Source organism: Coregonus lavaretus (assembly GCF_964263955.1).
Source record: "Coregonus lavaretus genome assembly, chromosome: 15".
NCBI lineage: Eukaryota > Metazoa > Chordata > Actinopteri > Salmoniformes > Salmonidae > Coregonus > Coregonus lavaretus.
This window is the reverse complement of record NC_140002.1, coordinates 18,905,925-18,924,928: the sequence shown is the minus strand read 5'-3', so window position 1 is coordinate 18,924,928 and position 19,004 is coordinate 18,905,925. Positions and strand designations below refer to the sequence as shown.

Here is a 19,004-nt window from a genome sequence, read left to right as displayed (position 1 = left end):
CACGGTACCTTTCACAAAGTATTGCTCTGTTGCTTCCCATCCCCTCTCCACTGTTTACACTACCTCAGGAGAGGTATACTGGATCTGATGTTCAACAGTGTCTAATTAACGTTCAACTGCTGTATCAATCGACAAACACTTATCTTCATGGGAGATCCATTGTGCGTCACTGGCCCCAGTTGGCCATTATTTGGGTAGATGAGGGTATGTATGCATGGATTGAAAACCCTTGACACCATGAAGATGTCAATACGAAGAATTATGAATATGAAGCATCTGACAAATAATTAGAAGCCCACACTGCCGGGCGAGGACTATAATATATCCATATGGATCATGTTATTGAGCCAATCTCGTTAATGTGAAGATTCACTACAATGTCAATGAGGCAAAAAAGCTAATGAGCCATGCCAACAACATCTGAAATCTTTGGGCCTGGGCATATCAACTGAGTAACTGAAGAAGGCCTTCTTGGCTTTGGTAAAAGGGTGACCCCTTAACACCAACCATTGACTTCAGAGTGCAGCCCAACTGGCTGTCTATATTGCAGGGCACTATCAATCATATGTTGCCTGACATCCCCCTTTGTTCCTCCAATGTAAACAGATGTCTTTCCTCAGGGGCTCCGGCCCAGCAATGATCTCCATTGATATTCTCTCTATAACCAGTCTGTCGTAAGTTATGTAGAGGAATGAAGGCTTTGCTTGAGTAAAAAAAGCAATCAGACCAAAGTCCACTACTCTATTCTTGTGCATATGTGCCAAGAGACATCAAACCTTTAAAGGGTTATTTTGGCCAAATTATTATCCAAAATAGGCCTATTTCTCAGCTTCATTTTTTAGCTTCATTTTGTCAAAGCACTGCATCCCTTTTCACAGACAAGGTGGTGCAGACTATTCTTTCTGCTAATCACTGTAATCTGTTAAACTCCTTCGGTGCCGGTAGCTCATGGAGGTATACTCCACTCTCTGAGGGAGTGGCACATCTGCACCTGCCTCCCTGCTCATCTTATCTCCTTCCCAGCCAAGATAATTGTTCGCAGCTAGCGGCTAGATTAATGACCCCAAATATTAAAACGATTTGGCAACGCACAGAGGTCATCACCTTTTAATCTTCCCAGATTTCGGTCAGCCTCTGTCCCTAGTCAGCAGCTAACGAGATGCTAACGTTGGAGCCAGAACTGAAAGCTTGAAGCGCCCTATTGAAAATGAACATGGTTGGCCACAATGATTCAACGTTTTTTGGACAAACACAAATGTAATGTAGAATAGGTAGAGTGAACTGCTTTCTGACAAAGGAGGGCTTGGACATGTATAGGCAGGGAAACAATCAGAGTGGCAGGTACAATCAGAGGTGTGCCTCTAAATTGCAGGTCTGCTGAAGATGTGAATTAATGGTGTTCAATAAAGGAACTGGCCCAGTTGCTAATTCCCTGTGGTGGGGAATTATGAAAAGCAAGAATAACATTGTTCTCTGCTCAGTCCTTTATTCCCATTTCAAGCATGTGGCAAATGTCAGGTCTGCCTCTCTGCCGGTGAGGCCCTTTGGCATGGAAGAAATTGATACTGACATTAAATTAAAAGCTAAACAGGTTCTTGGAGGGCCTTTAGACAACTCGGTTCAGAGTATATTGATAGTGAAGTGATATTAAAGGGGCTAAGAGAAGGGGAGGAATTTAGAGAGTGAATTTGTCACTTAAGAATCATGCTTGGTGCATATTGATGCTCGTGTTCAACAGTAAATTATGGACTATTATGCTATGATGTCCTGAAGGGAATGCAACGCAATGTGCTTTCCAGGAATAAATAAATAAAAAACCACAAAGATAAAAGCTGAAATATTTACTACACAACAAACAAACAATGACAAACTGAACAACTAAAAAGCATCCTAAGAAAAAGCAAAGCTAAAAATATGTGTTCTAAGATCTTTTAAATACAGTATCAGTCAAAAGTTTGGACACACCTTCTCATTCAAGGGTTTTTCTTTATTTTTTACTATTTTCTACATTGTAGAATAATAGTGAAGACATCAAAACTATGAAATAACACATATGGAATCATGTAGTAACCAAAAAAGTGTTAAACAAATCAAAATATATTGTATATTTTAGATTCTTCAAAGTAGCCACCCTTTGCCTTGATGACAGCATTGCACACTCTTGGCATTCTCTCAAATTCAGTAGGGAGACGACTAGCCTAGACTACGTAAAGTGATTACGTAGGGACCTCTTCACTAGCTGATCACCACTACCAACACCTGTGTCAAGATCAGTTACTTACCCCACCGGCCCTCCCTATAACCTCTATGTAAAAATAAGAGAGCAGGTCTGGAATCAGTGTGGCAGGATAGGATGATTACACCGAAGGATCACCGTGCTTTTACATGACGGTCTTTCTGGGGGGCGTGAGAAATAACGATGAGGCAACTTGATTTAACTCGAACAGTGAAACAATTAATAAATCATGCCACGAGAGGTACCGGATCCGGGCAAATAGGTGCCAGAACAAACAAAGTCAAATCTGAGAGGTGCTGAATTCTGTTCCGGCAGGATCCGGCTCAAATTAAGCACTGGGGAATATGAAAGAATAGGCATCTTTAATAGGCCTGAGATTGGTCATATTCCACGATTATATTAATAGATTTGTGGTTATACTGAGAAAAGCCTTAACAACCCATTGAGTGAGGCATATTACAGATGGGCACAAACACAGCAATGGACAACAATCAATTCAGCCACGCGCTCGCTCAACAACCCAGCAGCCCCTCCCTGATGACACTCTCCATTGTGCCCTCACTTTCTCTTACTCCACCCCTTCCCCCCACCTCGCCCCTCTACCTTTGTTTGCCTCTCTCTTCCCTCACTGGGTGCATACAGGGGCGCCAGCAGGGTTTTTCTTTAAGTGATTTTCTTTATTGTTTTTAGTGCATAACCCTAATAAATCACGGGCATCCCTATTCTTGTGAAGCTGAGTGGCTTGACCATAAACAACATAATGAGAAGCCCTACTTCAGGGTCTTTGGATGGGGTCAAATGGGGGAAAGTCATGCTGTTTCAAAGGAATCCTCACATTATATGATTGAATGTAAACTCAGATTGGTTGGGTAGCAACAAAGTTTTTTTCATCTTCCCAAATTGTCTGCAAGTTGTCTGCAAAGACACACCTTGTAAAACAATTGGTCACAAGATCTTAGAATGTAAAAAATATGACTCTTCCCAGACTTTGGTTGAAATGTAGTGTGGCTCACGGACAATTCTTTGGGACAGGAGGGACATTACAAATCTCTCTCAGGAAATCTAACACACCTGCTACCCCGAACACAACACCACCATTCGTCTCAGCCAAACAGAGTTGATTAAGGCGTCCAAATTGGATTTCCGTATGGACAGCAGGAGCGCCTCTGCCACCCAGCACCACCAACACCACTGTAAATCTAATGTTTGGCCTCTGCTAACATGATCTTGGCTTGCACAGTTTTTTTTATCTGTACTGTTTTGTCTTTCACTTCTTTTCTTTGCTGCGAATAAATACAACCAAAAAAAAACATAGAACATTGATACAGCGATGCATAGATTGAACATCACAGCAATGCCACACTGCCAGCAAATGTGTCTAATTGTAGGTAATGCATACATTCAGTATCCTTGCCGAGTCTTCCGATAATGTTCCACGCGACTGCAAAATAAATAAAAGGGTGGATCTGGCGGCATTATCTCTTCCATCTTAAATTAATTGAGCTGTTTTCACATTTTGGCTTGGATATATCCAGGCGAAAGAGATATTACCAGGCGATCCAAATCGTTGCCTGTAGACACAAACTCAATATGCATTTCATTAAGCTTTAACAGACCATATTTCTGTCATCAAATGGAAGACCCCATTATTATTTCTCTGTTCTAGTTGCCTCAATGATTACTTTTGGGTTCGCTGTTTGTCTCTTCTTCAACTTCTCGGCTCATCTTGTGCTCTGAAAGAGAACTTAGCAAGACTCCCCAAAAAACATGCCAGTTGAATACAGAGGAGCCTTGGGTGACATTTAATGTAGCCTACCATAGGTGCAGAAATTAATTGGCTTTTAAGAACACGCAGACCCAGTCTGGATAGCAGAATGTCCTAAAACAAAAAGTCTAAAACTAAATTGGAAAACTATTGGGAAACGTAAACTCTTGTTGATAGTAGTAAGCGGTACCAATGCAGCTAGTCTGGAACCAACAGAACCCTGAACAGCTTCTACCCCCAAGCCATAAGACTGCTAAATAGTTAGTTAAATAGTTACTAACTTTTTGACTCATCACATACGCTGCTGCTACTGTTTATTATCTATCCTGTTGCCTAGTCACTTTATTCCTAGTTATATTTACACTACCGTTCAAAAGTTTGGGGTCACTTAGAAATGTCCTTGTTTTCGAAAGAAAACCATTTTTTTTGTCCATTAAAATAACATTAAATTGATCAGAAATACAGTGTAGACATTGTTAATGTTGTAAATGGCTATTGTAGCTGGAAACGGCTGATTTTTAATGGAATATCTACATAGGCGTACAGAGGCCCATTATCAGCAACCATCAGTCCTGTGTTCCAATGGCACGTTGTGTTTGCTAATCCAAGTTTATCATTTAAAAGGCTAATTGATCATTTGAGAACCTTTTTGCAATTATGTTAGCACAGCTGAAAACTGTTGTGCTGATTAAAGAAGCAATACAACTTGACTTTGGCCTCGAGTTTTAGGTTACTGTCCTGCTACAGATACTTTTGAAAAACAAGATGATTAATTCTGAATTCTGAAAAGTATCCTTGTGGAAAAAAATATTTGACGCCTTTGTTTTCTCAATGACATTCAAATCAGCATCAAAGTTTAAGTTTGTTGCCTGAGCAGTTTGACCACAAGTCAAAGACCACTATGATGACACACCAAATGCGTTTGATGGATCGTGGGAAAAGAGCAGCAATAAGCTTTTGTAGGCTACAGTCCAAGCTATGTCTTCCAAGGGTGTGACCGACTGCTGTCAGCATCCAAAGATTATCCAACTTGAATAAATGCTTGGAGGTAAGGACCACAGAAGTGGTGTAGCCTATGGGTGATACGGATATCACTTAAAATCTAATTGTATTGGTCACATGCTTTGTAAACAACAGGTGTAGACTAACAGTAAACTGCTTACTTACGGGCCCTTCCGTAAGAGAGAAAAATATAAAAATAATAACACAAGGAATAAATACACAATGAGTAACGATAACTTGGCTATATACACGGGGTACCAGTATAGAGTCGATGTGCAGGAGTACAGGGTAATTGAGGTATATACAGTGGGGAGAACAAGTATTTGATACACTGCCGATTTTGCAGGTTTTCCTACTTACAAAGCATGTAGGGGTTTGTAATTTTTATCATAGGTACACTTCAAAAATCCAGAATCTCACATTGTATGATTTTTAAGTAATTAATTTGCATTTTATTGCATGACATAAGTATTTGATACATCAGAAAAGCAGAACTTAATATTTGGTACAGAAACCTTTGTTTGCAATTACAGAGATCATACGTTTCCTGTAGGTCTTCACCAGGTTTGCACACACTGCAGTAGGGATTTTGGCCCACTCCTCCATACAGACCTTCTCCAGATCCTTCAGGTTTCGGGGCTGTCTCTGGGCAATACAGACTTTCAGCTCCCTCCAAAGATTTTCTATTGGGTTCAGGTCTGGAGACTGGCTAGGCCACTCCAGGACCTTGAGATGCTTCTTACGGAGCCACTCCTTAGTTGCCCTGGCTGTGTGTTTCGGGTTGTTGTCATGCTGGAAGACCCAGCCAAGACCCATCTTCAATGCTCTTACTGAGGGAAGGAGGTTGTTGGCCAAGATCTCGCGATACATGGCCCCATCCATCCTCCCCTCAATATGGTGCAGTCGTCCTGTCCCCTTTGCAGAAAAGCATCCCCAAAGAATGATGTTTCCACCTCCATGCTTCACGGTTGGGATGGTGTTCTTGGGGTTGTACTCATCCTTCTTCTTCCTCCAAACACGGCGAGTGGAGTTTAGACCAAAAAGCTCTATTTTTGTCTCATCAGACCACATGACCTTCTCCCATTCCTCCTCTAGATCATCCAGATGGTCATTGGCAAAATTCAGACAGGCCTGGACATGCGCTGGCTTGAGCAGGGGGACCTTGCGTGCGCTGCAGGATTTTAATCCATGACGGCGTAGTGTGTTACTAATGCTTTTCTTTGAGACTGTGGTCCCAGCTCTCTTCAGGTCATTGACCAGGTCCTGCCATGTAGTTCTGGGCTGATCCCTCACCTTCCTCATGATCATTGATGCCCCACGAGGTGAGATCTTGCATGGAGCCGAGGGTGATTGACCGTCATCTTGAACTTCTTCCATTTCTAATAATTGCGCCAACAGTTGTTGCCTTCTCACCAAGCTGCTTGCCTATTGTCCTGTAGCCCATCCCAGCCTTGTGCAGGTCTACAATTGTATCCCTGATGTCCTTACACAGCTCTCTGGTCTTGGCCATTGTGGAGAGGTTGGAGTCTGTTTGATTGAGCGTGTGGACAGGTGTCTTTTATACAGGTAACGAGTTCAAACAGGTGCAGTTAATACAGGTAATGAGTGGAGAACAGGAGGACTTCTTAAAGAAAAACGAACAGGTCTGTGAGAGCCGGAATTCTTACTGGTTGGTAGGTGATCAAATACTTATGTCATGCAATAAAATGCAAATTAATTACTTAAAAATCATACAATGTGATTTTCTGGATTTTTGTTTTAGATTCCGTCTCTCACAGTTGAAGTTTGAAGTGTACCTATGATAAAAATTACAGACCTCTACATGCTTTGTAAGTAGGAAAACCTGCAAAATCGGCAGTGTGTCAAATACTTGTTCTCCCCACTGTATGTACATATAGGTAGGGGTAAAGTGACTAGGCAACAGGACAGATAAACAGTAGCAGCAGCATATGTGATGAGCCAGGGGTTCCCAAACTTTTTGGGCCCACGACCCCCTTTTGATATTTGAAAATGTTCACGTCCCCAACCATGTGAAAAAAAGTATGTAATTAACAACCAATGTTTACTTTTTTTTTTGAGGCTATGGCAGTCAATTGAAAAACACTGTCTTCTCAACTCACCATCACATACTTTTAATGTGAGGCTATGACTGTCAATTGCAAATTAGTCTGACATAATGTATCTTATCTCACCACCACTAATGAGATGGGTGTGCTTGATGCATGTCGCGTCGGAGCTTCTCAAAGACAGGGGGCGTGGTCGACAGTGCGCACCTCATCTCTGCTGTCACATCCAACCTGGATCGATATTTGGTTTTAATGCAGACGAGAGCACTGAATCCAGGTTCACACAGATATGAGCTGGCCATGAGTTTTATGGTAATTTCAAGACAACTGGGAACTAAGAAAAATACGAGGTCAAATCATAACGTCAGTGATCTTCAGGTCGGAAAATCGGAGCTCTAGAAAGAGACCCGATTTCCTGAGTTGGAATTCCGAGTTGGATAACCATTCAAAACTATTTTTACCAGTCTGAGCTTGTTTTTTTCTGAGTTCCCAGTTCACTTACCGGCATTACAACTGAGCCAGGATCACAGTCAAACGGATTGGGAAGTGAGTCCCAAAATGCTCTTCCAAGCGTTGGAGGGGAGCAGTCGTCACTCATGTGGTACACTTACTGATGTTGTTTTCTGTTAGAAACATGCACAGCTGAGGGAAGGGGGCATGGTTCGCTTTTGAAAGACTTTCTCTCCAATAAGAAATATGTCCTCTGAATCCACTGATTTGGACACTCATCTGTAGAATGTTTTTGTTTTTCCTCTGCATGCTTGCGTTCAGTTCGTTCAGTTTCCCAAATAGGTCTGTTACATAGGCTAGGAGACACATTTTATTTTTGTTACACAGAAAGTCAACCAAGGCTGTTTTTTTTTTACATCCATTGGTGAATGACAACAGTTCCTCTCTCAATGAGAAAAATATTTTCAACAACCCCTCGATAACCACCAAGCCTCGGTATGAAATAGAACATTGTCATGCTCTAATCCCATATCGCCACATAGTTTGCGAACAGGTGTGCGCGCAGTGGATGTGGTTTGATGTAGTTTACAATTGAAGTTACCTGCTGCAGTATCTCTGAGTTCTGTGCTCAGCTCTTTTGCCGCCAGTTGCTCTCAGTGTATCATACAATGTGTCTATATGACAGAGACACATTCATAACTAGAGTGCAGAGGCCTGCTCGCTGTCCCACCATTTGTGCAAAAGCCCACCATTCGATCCCATGGAATCTGTTTTTTGTCAATATAGCCACGCAGCACACTGAACATCCCCTGTGCCGTTTCATGCTTGGGAATCGTGAGACAGAACATTATGTCGTCATGACATGTATAGCGAACAAAAGTCAATGCATGGGCATCACAACTAACATCCATTTGGAGAGCATAAACTGGGGAGTTTGAGTCGTTCAGTCAGTTTTCCTCTTGATTGGTAGCAATAGCATAAATCTTCATTATTTTGGAAACACTCCCGTGACCCCATTTTCATATCGTGGGGTCGCAATCTGTAGTTTGGGAACCGCTGCTATAAGCTGTCTCATCGTCGTCAGTGATCAGGCCTACTACCGTTGTGTAATCAGCAAACTTAATGATTGTGTTGGAGTCGTGCGCAGCCACACAGTCGTGGGTGAACAGGGAGTACAGGAGGGGACTGAGGTGCCCCAGTGTTGAGGGACAGCGTGGCGGACATGTTGTTGCCTACCCTCACCATCTGGGGGCGGCCCATCAGGAAGTCCAGGATCCAGTTTCAGTTATTATTGGTATCAACTTCGCACATTGATGTGAACCACACTGCCACTCTCTCATTTAGCTATTTGCGCTTTACGGATTGTGTTTTTTGTGGATGGCTGTTCAAAATGTACACCGAGTATACCAAACATTAGGAACACCTTTTTAATATTGGAGTTTCACCCCCCCTCCCCCCTTTTGCCCTCAGAACAGCCTCAATTCGTCAGGGCATGGACTCTACTAGGTGTCGAAAGCGTTCCACAGGGATGCTGGCCCATGTTGACTCCAATGCTTCCCACAGTTGTGTCAAGTTGGGTGGATGTCTTTGGGTGGTGGACCATTCTTGATACACACAGGAAACTGTTGAGCGTGAAAAACCCAGCAGCGTTGCAGTTCTTAACACAAACCGGTGCGCCTGGCACCTACTACCATACCCTGTTCAAAGGCACTTATTTTGTCTTGCACATTCACCCTCTGAACGGCACACATACACAATCCATGTCTCAATTCTCTCAAGGCTTAAAAATCCTTCTTTAACCTGTCTCCTTCCCTTCATCTACACTGATATTCAGTGTATATGTGTATTGAAGAAGTTTACGCTGCCTATCAATTATTGTTTTTGAAACCAGTGGACAGCCAGTGAAAAATGTGCTCTTGTAACAGCTGGATAGTGCGGATCCCAGCCTATGTAATACAAGTTTGAGGGAGTTCCTCCCTTCTAAACTCCTCAGTGGTATTGTGCTCTATACTGTCAAAAACTAGTTTAATTTAAGACCACAAGGCTTTTAATACTCTATCTAATTCGTGCTGAAAAAAAGTATATATGCCTAATGGACACATGCTCAAACTCTTTTGATAGACTTAATTAACCAGATATCAACATGTCACCAACAAAAACGTAAACAATAGACCTATAGCAAATCCAGCCTATGGCATTCATTTTACACATGCAAATAGCACTTTTCGGTAGTGCTCCAAGCATGCCATTTCATTAGAGCAGCATTTATTTTTCAACTGAAATGCAATGAGCCCAATCAGAGTAGGCTAATAAGTCCTTCGTTTTTGGTTTATGCTCAGGTAAAACAATTTGGCTAATCTATATTTCTATTCTTGAAGATCAAGGAGTATTAATTAAATAAAATGGAATGACTGGAAATCTGACTGACTTGGATTGTTATGTAAAGATATAGCATTATCGTATTATCTGTAGTAGAAAACAATGGGTTAAAAGAAGCCTACATAACCAACCCATAAAGTAAAATGCAACATCCATTTATGCCCACCTATGTAAACTCTAACATTGATTTATCCTGCAATAGATGTTGTTCAATTGGTAATATTCATTTTTGTCTTCTTCTAATGAAGAGGAAAGTAATCTCAAAGTAAGTAATCAGATTACGTTAATGAGTTTGGGTAATCCAAAAGTTACGTTACTGATTACAATTTTGGACAGGTAACTAATAACTAACAGATTACATTTAGAAAGTAACCTACCCAACCCTGTCTATCATGGATCATATAGCAAGCAGTTATTTTCTGATGACCTAAGACTAGTCCTGCATCAACATTGAGACACCTACATTGCCTGTGCCTAGGGTGTGGAGACAGTAGCACCAATTTACTAAGGTAAACAATTCCAGAGACTAGCACACATATTAGCCATATTCTTCTCTCCCAGAGGAGGCCATGTTTTCTTTGCTTCACACAAAAGATGCTGCAGCAACATCTATAGCACCTGCAAAACCAACCTAGCCAATCAGCAGGCGTGCATCTAACCCACAGGATGAGCTAAGAGCCATTGCTAGGTATTACATCAGAGTGAATAGTCACTCCCTGGGCTTGGGGGACAATACAACACATGCCCCAGTCCTTTATGTCTGTCCCTCCCCAACAGCCATACCAAGATAGAATGTGTGTGTCTGTCTGTCTGTCTGTCTGTGTGGACATGGTTAACTATACTTGTGGGGACCAGAAGTCCCCACAAGAATAGCAAAAACAATTTTTTTGACCAACTGGGATTATTTTGCCGGTCCCCACAAGGAAAAATGCTATTTCTAGGGGGTTGAGTTTTATGGTTATAATTAGTGTTAAGGTTAGAATTATGGTTTAAAGGTTAGGGTTAGGTTTTGGGGATAGGGGTTAAGGTTAGGGTAAGGGTTAAATTTAAGTTTAGGTTTAGGGGTTAGGGAAAATAGGATTTTGAATGGGAATCAACTGTGTCCCCACAAGGTTAGTAAAACAAGACCATGTTTGTGTATGGGTGTGTGTGTATATGTCTAGGGGATGTGGTTAGCAGGTTGTAGTAGGTGTGTGTGTGTGTGTGTGTGTGTGTGTGTGTGTGTGTGTGTGTGTGTGTGTGTGTGTGTGTGTGTGTGTGTGTGTGTGTGTGTGTGTGTGTGTGGAGGGGAGGGGGGTGCCATACAGCGTCACCTCTCGACTTTCGAAGGCCTTTCCACTTCAATGAAGAAACAAATCCTTTCAGAGACCAGGGTGGGCGAGGGGAGAGGGAGGTTGCTTTTCAGTAAACCAAAACCCCTTTCTCTTCTCCCTCCAATACTCTATAGAATGCCTTCAGAGCTTACACAATGCAAATCAGTCTGGGTCCCTATTCATGGATTGATTAATATGCAAAGACGGCCCATCCTTATCAAACAGTCAGCAATAAAAAAAAATACAACACAAGCTGCCAGTGGAGTCATTTTGAATGTTTCATCCATTTGGTCTTTCAACTGCAATGGGTTCATTCAAGAATTGAAATATGAAACCATTTGGTTTCGATAATAACGTCCCAGTTTTTGTCAATTATTCCACGTTAACTCACTGATCTTAATACGAGACAGTAAAACCATGGCATTGAGAATCTTTGGCACATAATACAGGTTATTCAGCCCCCAATATCTGTCCCACTATCCAATGCACCATGCAGACCTACAACTGCACTAAAGCCACATAAATACTATAGACTTGAACACATAGTGAAGAGTCTTCAGGATAACATCTGCAATGTCTTCATCAGGCTTCAGCAAATGGAAGTGGCGCTGCAACAAATGACTCACCGATGAGATTCCGTTTTGTGGTTAAATCATATCACCTTTTAGCCTGCCCATTGAGCAAATAATTTAAGCCTTTTCAATTTCAGTCTATTATTGCACTTGCTGAGGTCTTACTCAATAATGAAATATACTTTTGACTGGATTGGTTCAAAGGGGCTCTCTAAAGTTTATGCTCCATGAAGAACAGTCGTCCTTAGGATGAAATAAATTCTTCCAAATGAGGCTTATCAATGAACCACAGAAATTCACATTGAATTGCCACCCATCTCCACATTGTCTTTTGAACAGTCCTAGACACACTGGGGTTCTCTAACGTCTTGGCGAACAAAATCAGCACTGACCGCAGAATCTGCTGCGATATAGCTTGGCTGACGTGACTCACAGCAAGGGAGAGCTGTGACACAATGGTTTGGACAGGAGGCCGTTGTAAATGCAGTATTCGTGCAGAAATGTGCTTCTGAATGAGCTGAGCTTGGATTGGTTCTCTCAAATGTTTTTTCTTTCATGGGGAGTTGAGACCTCACGTTGTTTGGAAGGAGGCGGCACTCAGGGTCTGTGTGTGGATTTCCATGTGGGTGTTTAAGTGAGAAAGACAGAGGAGAACCAATCAGTAAAAAAGCACATCCCCTTCATTAATCGACATATCGTGCAGACAACATACAAATAGCCTTTCCAATTGAAGTCAGGAGGACTGCAGGTGAGCTGCCAGATGGAATGATAAACTTTAAAAGAGGTTGGGGTTAACTCTTTGTTGGGCCCAAACTGAGAGACCAATGGCAGATTTGCATTACATACAGGAGGAATGACCTGTACTTCATACACACAGACATAGCCAATCATTACAAACAAGAGTAGAGCTACATTGAAGACTATCAATGTTATGCCAAATTTAAAGTACAATTTACCTCCAATTTGGGTGCACAGTTAGGTTATGCCATAAAGTGGAGGTGCTAACGATAGCAATCCAAATCAAGAACTGTAATATTTACAATGCTGTACATTACTATTATTATGTACATTACAGAGTAGTCTAAAACTTTGTGTGTATATCCCTTTAAACGCTATGCCTCTCACCCAATGGGAACTGGACAGGGTTTGAAGCTGGATGTTTTATTCATATCCCATTCCAAGCAACAGACCGAAAGCCATATAATTTTCCCTTGTTAAGCTGCTTTTTACAGTTTCCCCCTCTCAAAAAAAGGGAATCGTATTTTCATAGTGGCTTTGAACTTGCCACAGAAGTTGAAGTCCCAGATGTTAACCATCTTGGAATTGTTTATTTTCTCCCCAACTGTTGACTAATCTTAAACTTCACCCTCTTCTTGAGGTAAACTCTAATAATAATAATAATAATAATAATATGCCATTTAGCAGACGCTTTTATCCAAAGCGACTTACAGTCATGCGTGCATACATTTTTGTGTATGGGTGGTCCCGGGGATCGAACCCACTACCTTGGCGTTACAAGCGCCGTGCTCTACCAGCTGAGCTACAGAGGACCACTCTACGTCGAACACATAAACAACACGCTTTTTGCAAAGTTTTTTTTTTTCTCCCTGAAGCGTGTTCTCTCCTGGATTTACTTTACTTTACTTTTTTGACATTGATGGGGACCTGAACATGACAAAAAGCACCAGAGCCAGGGGTGTCCGAGAGAATGTAACCAATGTGATGGGAATGTGTGGCGGGAGCCATCGTTTGGCAGGCAGTCACATATGCACTTAATGGTAAGGGTCATAACATGTCAATACCAGACACCAGACAACAACACCAGAGAACAGCACAGGCACAGTTTTTGCACCACTACCCTCTGTCACAAATCACACCGCCCCAATGCAATATTCAAACCGTGACAGGAGCCAACTATAAAACCTCCTTAAAACAGCTTCCGAGAGACAAACGTGATGGAAGAAAAAGAGGAGGGAAGAAAGAATGGCAGTGATTTTCAAATGTGCTTCTCACTTGACTGAGTCAGAGAATGGAATGTAACCAGCAACAGCTCCCCGTCTGTCTAGTTGGATCCCCTATGTGCTCTCTGGCTTCAGACTGATGGCAACAGATGTGATGATGCACCTCCATTCCACAGAACTAGTTACTGTTAATAGTCCCCCAACCAGCCTTTGTCTTGTGCCTTTTTGTCAAGGCAGTCGTAAAATATAAGCCACTTTTCATATTCAATTAGTTTCTTTCTCAAACAATATATAGAATTTCATCCAGCAAAGAATCTAACGGTGATTTGGGCATTTTCTTGGATGTTGGCCATGGTTCCTTGTTAGTCACTGGCATCGGAATTTAATTATCAGCGAACTGGAACTGGAAATGAATACATTTAATTACATTGTTCCTGCACAATTTTTCTAATCTGCTTTCTAACAGCATTTTACTGTCATTACTCGCTTAGGCCTAACACCTCACAGGCCAATCAAATGATGTGATCAATTTCTTATTTTAACTCCCTTTCAATGGGGTAGGACTTAGTTATTCACAATTGTTCAATTATCTATCTAGTCTATTGCACTTTCCCTCCTCAAAATGAACTGAATCTGTGTATTTCTAGTGAACACTGGAGTAGGCTACTGATTTTGAGGAGCTCTTAATATTCCCCCTACTGTTGCTTAGTTCTCATGACCATTTTCTTCCTCACATTTTCACTGGAGCTACCCTTCTCCTAAACCTCCCTGACATCAATGTCACCTCCCTAGTTCAACCAAAGGCAAAAGGTGTGTTTTGTGTTTGTCAATAAAAAAAACATACTCATTCTCATCTTTATGCAAAAACAGACACTTGCCTATTCTTAACCATTTGTTTTATTGCATGTGTTTGTGGTGTGTATCTGCATGTTCATGTGTGTCAGAGAGAGCGAGGAGGGGGGTCCTCCCGCCTGAGGACAGCACACTCTGATTGGATAGAATTGTTTACCATGGAATTCACAATGACTACTGAGCCATTTCTTTAGATCTTTACATAAATAATAGTCAGTGGCGTGTATTCATGGGTGCCAAGGGAAGCCAGGCTTCCCCAAAAAATCTACCAATACAAAATTGTTAAAACATAAAATAATGTATCTTTCGTCTCTCTGTATTTCATAATTTTCCTTCAATTCGCAAGAGGCTGAATATATCTCACAGGAGAAAGCATCCGAGTGAGCGAAACAGCGCCCCTCTGTGTCTCTTGATGCTGTCTGGTCCAAACGAGTATGACATTGTTGCCACCCGTAGCATTGAAGGCAAGGGAAGCCAGCGAGCATCTGGCCTCCCTTAACAAAAACAGTATAAAAAAATTAGCCAATCAGCGTTGAGCTAAACTGAGCAAGCTCAACTGTGAACGGTCCTGGCACACCAAAAAAAAGTGTCAAGGGAAGCGAGCTTGGATTTGGCGTCACTCCTAACAAATCCCTCAGAACATAAGTAATTGACAGAAAAACTTGAATTGTTGAATCTTGTTGTGTTGTTGTCCATCGGACAGAAAAACTTGAATTGTTGCATCTTGTTGTGTTGTTGTCCTACGGTGGCTAGCTAGCCAGCTAGCTAAAATTGGCCCTTTCCTAAATTAGCCATGGATGGAGATAGGGATATGGACTTGTGGTTTTACTTAATTCTCTGTACTGGCCAATGATTATAACGGCAATTCTGATCCAACCATTAATTCATACATTGTTGTGCCCCTGGCCTGAGAGGATGGAAGTTCAATATGTAGCTAGATGTAGAAGGCTAATGTTAAATAGCTAACGTTGCCCATGAGTGGAAGTTAGGCTAGCGAGCAAGCATTTTAGCCAGGTAGCCTAGGACAACAAAAAATGTGTGTACTGTATGACTGAGTGATAGACCGTTTCGTCAACATGAAAGAGAGGAGGATGGCATTGGCGTTTCTCTACAAGTAGGGTGAGTCAAAAAAAAAATCCTACTTGCACGCGCATGCACACACACACACAGAAATCAGAACCATGGACAGCCACATCATATTTAGCTTATGTTGATTGGACTAAATTGTTTTGGGTATCTTTTAGTTGTCACTGTATTAGAGTAAGCAGAGGTGATTTGAGGATGTTGAAATGTTGAAGTTGAGATGGTGCTGGAATAGTGGAGGCAGATCCTGTTTTCTTTGCGACCTGCAGTAACTCTCTGTGGTTCTAAATCAATAGTTGTTTAGTGGTCCGAAAATGTCAGAAACATTAACTTGCTTGACCATGCTGTAGGTCATGTAACTGTCTGTTACTGTACATGCAATATGCTTTGTGGACTTCACTGGACAGAGGTTGCTATCCGGTTTTGTGATAAAAAAAAGGTGTAGTTGAATTTATTCTGCCACTGTGTCTTCTTATTTACATTTTAGTCATTTAGCAGACGCTCTTATCCAGATTATTACATTTTTTTTTTATACCCCCCGTGGGAAACAAACCCACAACCCTGGCGTTGCAAACGCCATGCTCTACCAACTGAGCTACATCCCTGCCGGCCATTCCCTCCCATACCCTGGACGACGCTGGGCCAATTGTGCACCACCCCATGGGTCTCCCGGTCGAGGCAGGCTACGACAGAGCCTGGATTCGAACCAGGATCTCTAGTGGCACAGCTAGCACTGCGATGCAGTGCCTTAGACCACTGCGCCACTCGGGAGCTAATGTCTCGGCCTTTAAGCCTATATATCACGATCGCAATGCATATGAATTTAACAGGTTATAGAGCAAACACCGCAATTACCACAGCACATTGGTTGTAATATGGCTTTTGGAGGGGGGGTGGGGTTGGCTTCCCCAGGGATTTTACCCACACTGCTACTGATAATAGTAGCAAATATTCTCCATAGACAGAAAACCCCCCACTGAACAAGTCGTGGGTTTCTGTTTTCTCTCCAAAAATCAATATACCTATTCAATTTGGGGGGAGGGGGGGGGGGGGTGGATATGATACAGAAGTGTCATATAACCCTGACTGGAAGGGCTTGCTAGGTCCATCAAATGTATGTATTACTGTAAAATGTATTGATGTAGCTAGCTACGCTACTATGTGACTCACATTACAAGCACGCACCGTCTGTCTGCACCGTATGGAGGACTAAAAGTGCCACAATTAAATAAATAAATACACCATTAAATAATTACTTAAATGTGTCATTAATTAATTCAAATTAGAATTAAATACATAAATGTGTAATTAAATGTATCATTAATTAATTCAAATACCGATTCATTTTATGTAAAATACATATATAATTATTTCACTATTTACATTTACATTTCATGATCCTGCATTGCAGTGATTCATGAATTACTTAAAACTGTCAAACTGACCCATCAAAGTCAGTGGGCGGGGCTAACGCGAATCTAGTCTGATCCATTGCTTTGGTCTGAAGTAGAGTAGGCCAACCTGGATAGAGACAATGGAGGATCTCCGTGAACTTTCCAGGGAGTTGGTTAGAGACATTTTAAACTTAGCAGAGGATGTAGAAGCAGGACCTGCTGACATTATCCGGAATTGATTTGTCTTGGCTTGATGCAGAGGGTAACCAATCAGGCGTTAGGTTCCGCCTACCAACTTTTGATGGGTCAGTTTGACAGTTTTAAGTAATTCAGGAAGCACTCCAACGCAGGACCATGAAATGTAAATGTAAATAGTGAAATTATTATATATGTATTTTACATCAAATGAATCGGTATTTGAATTAATTAATGACACATTTAATAACACATTTATGTATTTAATTCTAATTTTAATTAATTAATGACACATTTAAGTAATTATTTAATGGTGTATTTATTTATTTAATTGTGGCACTTTTAGTCCTCCATAGCACCGAGCTCCACTCGTCAAATACAATGTAGCCTATCATATTGAAGGCTGCAACTCTGGAAAGGACAATTAGCCTTGAGATATTTTCAATCACATCACACGTACGCATAAATGTATAAAAAACTCCCATAAACACTTTTCATTGAAAACAAAATAAAACATTAGGCTTCCACGTTTAACCTAGACTACTATAATCCACTAAGAAATGTCGTAGCTAGCGCGTTCTAAAAAATATATATTTACATGTGCATAGGGTTGAAGATCGAAACAAAGCATCCCCATTACCAACCAACGTTGAGAACACAATATGTGCGAGACCTCAACATCTATATTTAAAGCATAAAAAGCTACCAAACTCATTTTATTAGACTACTGTAAATGGTTATTGGTTTCTCATAAATTAAATATGACGGGCATCAATTCAAACACATTCTAAATTAAACTCTTGGGGGATTTTGGTGACACAAAGGTGCACCAATGCAATGTTTGTTTCCCCACGACCAAATGCATCCATCTCCCCCTTGGAGCTTTACGCACTCCTCAGCAACAACAAAGCTCAAGGTTAGGAAAAACAGGTTGTCCAACTGCTCCTATCAAACCATGTCTATTCCAGAGAGCCCAAACCACGAGGCAATGCAGCTAGCTACTCAATTAAAGGACAAGTGATATTATATTATTACGCAGATAGTTAACAGTAGCCTATTAGTGATTTAGTCTATACGATGAAATAAGGCTAAAAAATATCGTTAATATACGTTCATGTTACCACAGCCATTATTGAGAGAACATACATAGCCTACTATCCCGTTTCTCTTATATATGAGAAAATCATGTTTTCATAGACTCTGTGTCTTTCCTATATTCCAAGGCAACAGCTCCAATATGATTTACCTAACTGTCCATTGAGACGCAGTTAGCACGAATGGGATACGGATGCTGCTATACAGTGAACAAAACACAGAACTTTCAGAATTTATAGAAAAATGTCATTGTTGAATGAATAAGGTGGCCATCTCCAATAAATTATTTTTAATAAAAACATAATCTTACCTGCATAGCCAAAGAAGAGCAATGCCCAGATGAGATCCATTGTTTGAAGCATTGCAATATCACAAAATTATTCTCCTTGAAGAATAGATGGACAGACTTGGCTGGACGATTTCTGTGTTCTGAAGAAATATTTGTTTTCCAACTATTGTATTTTGATAGCAATATTATAATTGGTCCTTGCCGCTACCCGGGTACGCACGCGAGCAGCTCGTAGAATGAGTGACAAGAAGCAGCCGTAGCACACACTCACACAACACGAATTAATCCGCCTGGGCAAAGCGTTTGCGCTCACACACTCGAGGGGGGCAATGGGATGCAGGCACAAACTAGT

General features: G+C 41.3%; 1 protein-coding gene across 1 annotated transcript in view; it reads right to left on the bottom strand.

Annotated features, from left to right (window-relative positions):
• Positions 1-18,725, bottom strand: part of LOC311142420 (neural cell adhesion molecule 1-like) — a gene marked incomplete at both ends in the record, with an annotated part of 315,519 nt that extends 296,794 nt beyond the window's left edge. Inside the window, 1 exon segment of the mRNA XM_084178065.1 lies at positions 18,674-18,725. Within this exon segment, the coding sequence (XP_084034191.1) occupies positions 18,674-18,725 (52 nt within the window).
• Positions 18,726-19,004: the final 279 nt, after the last annotated feature.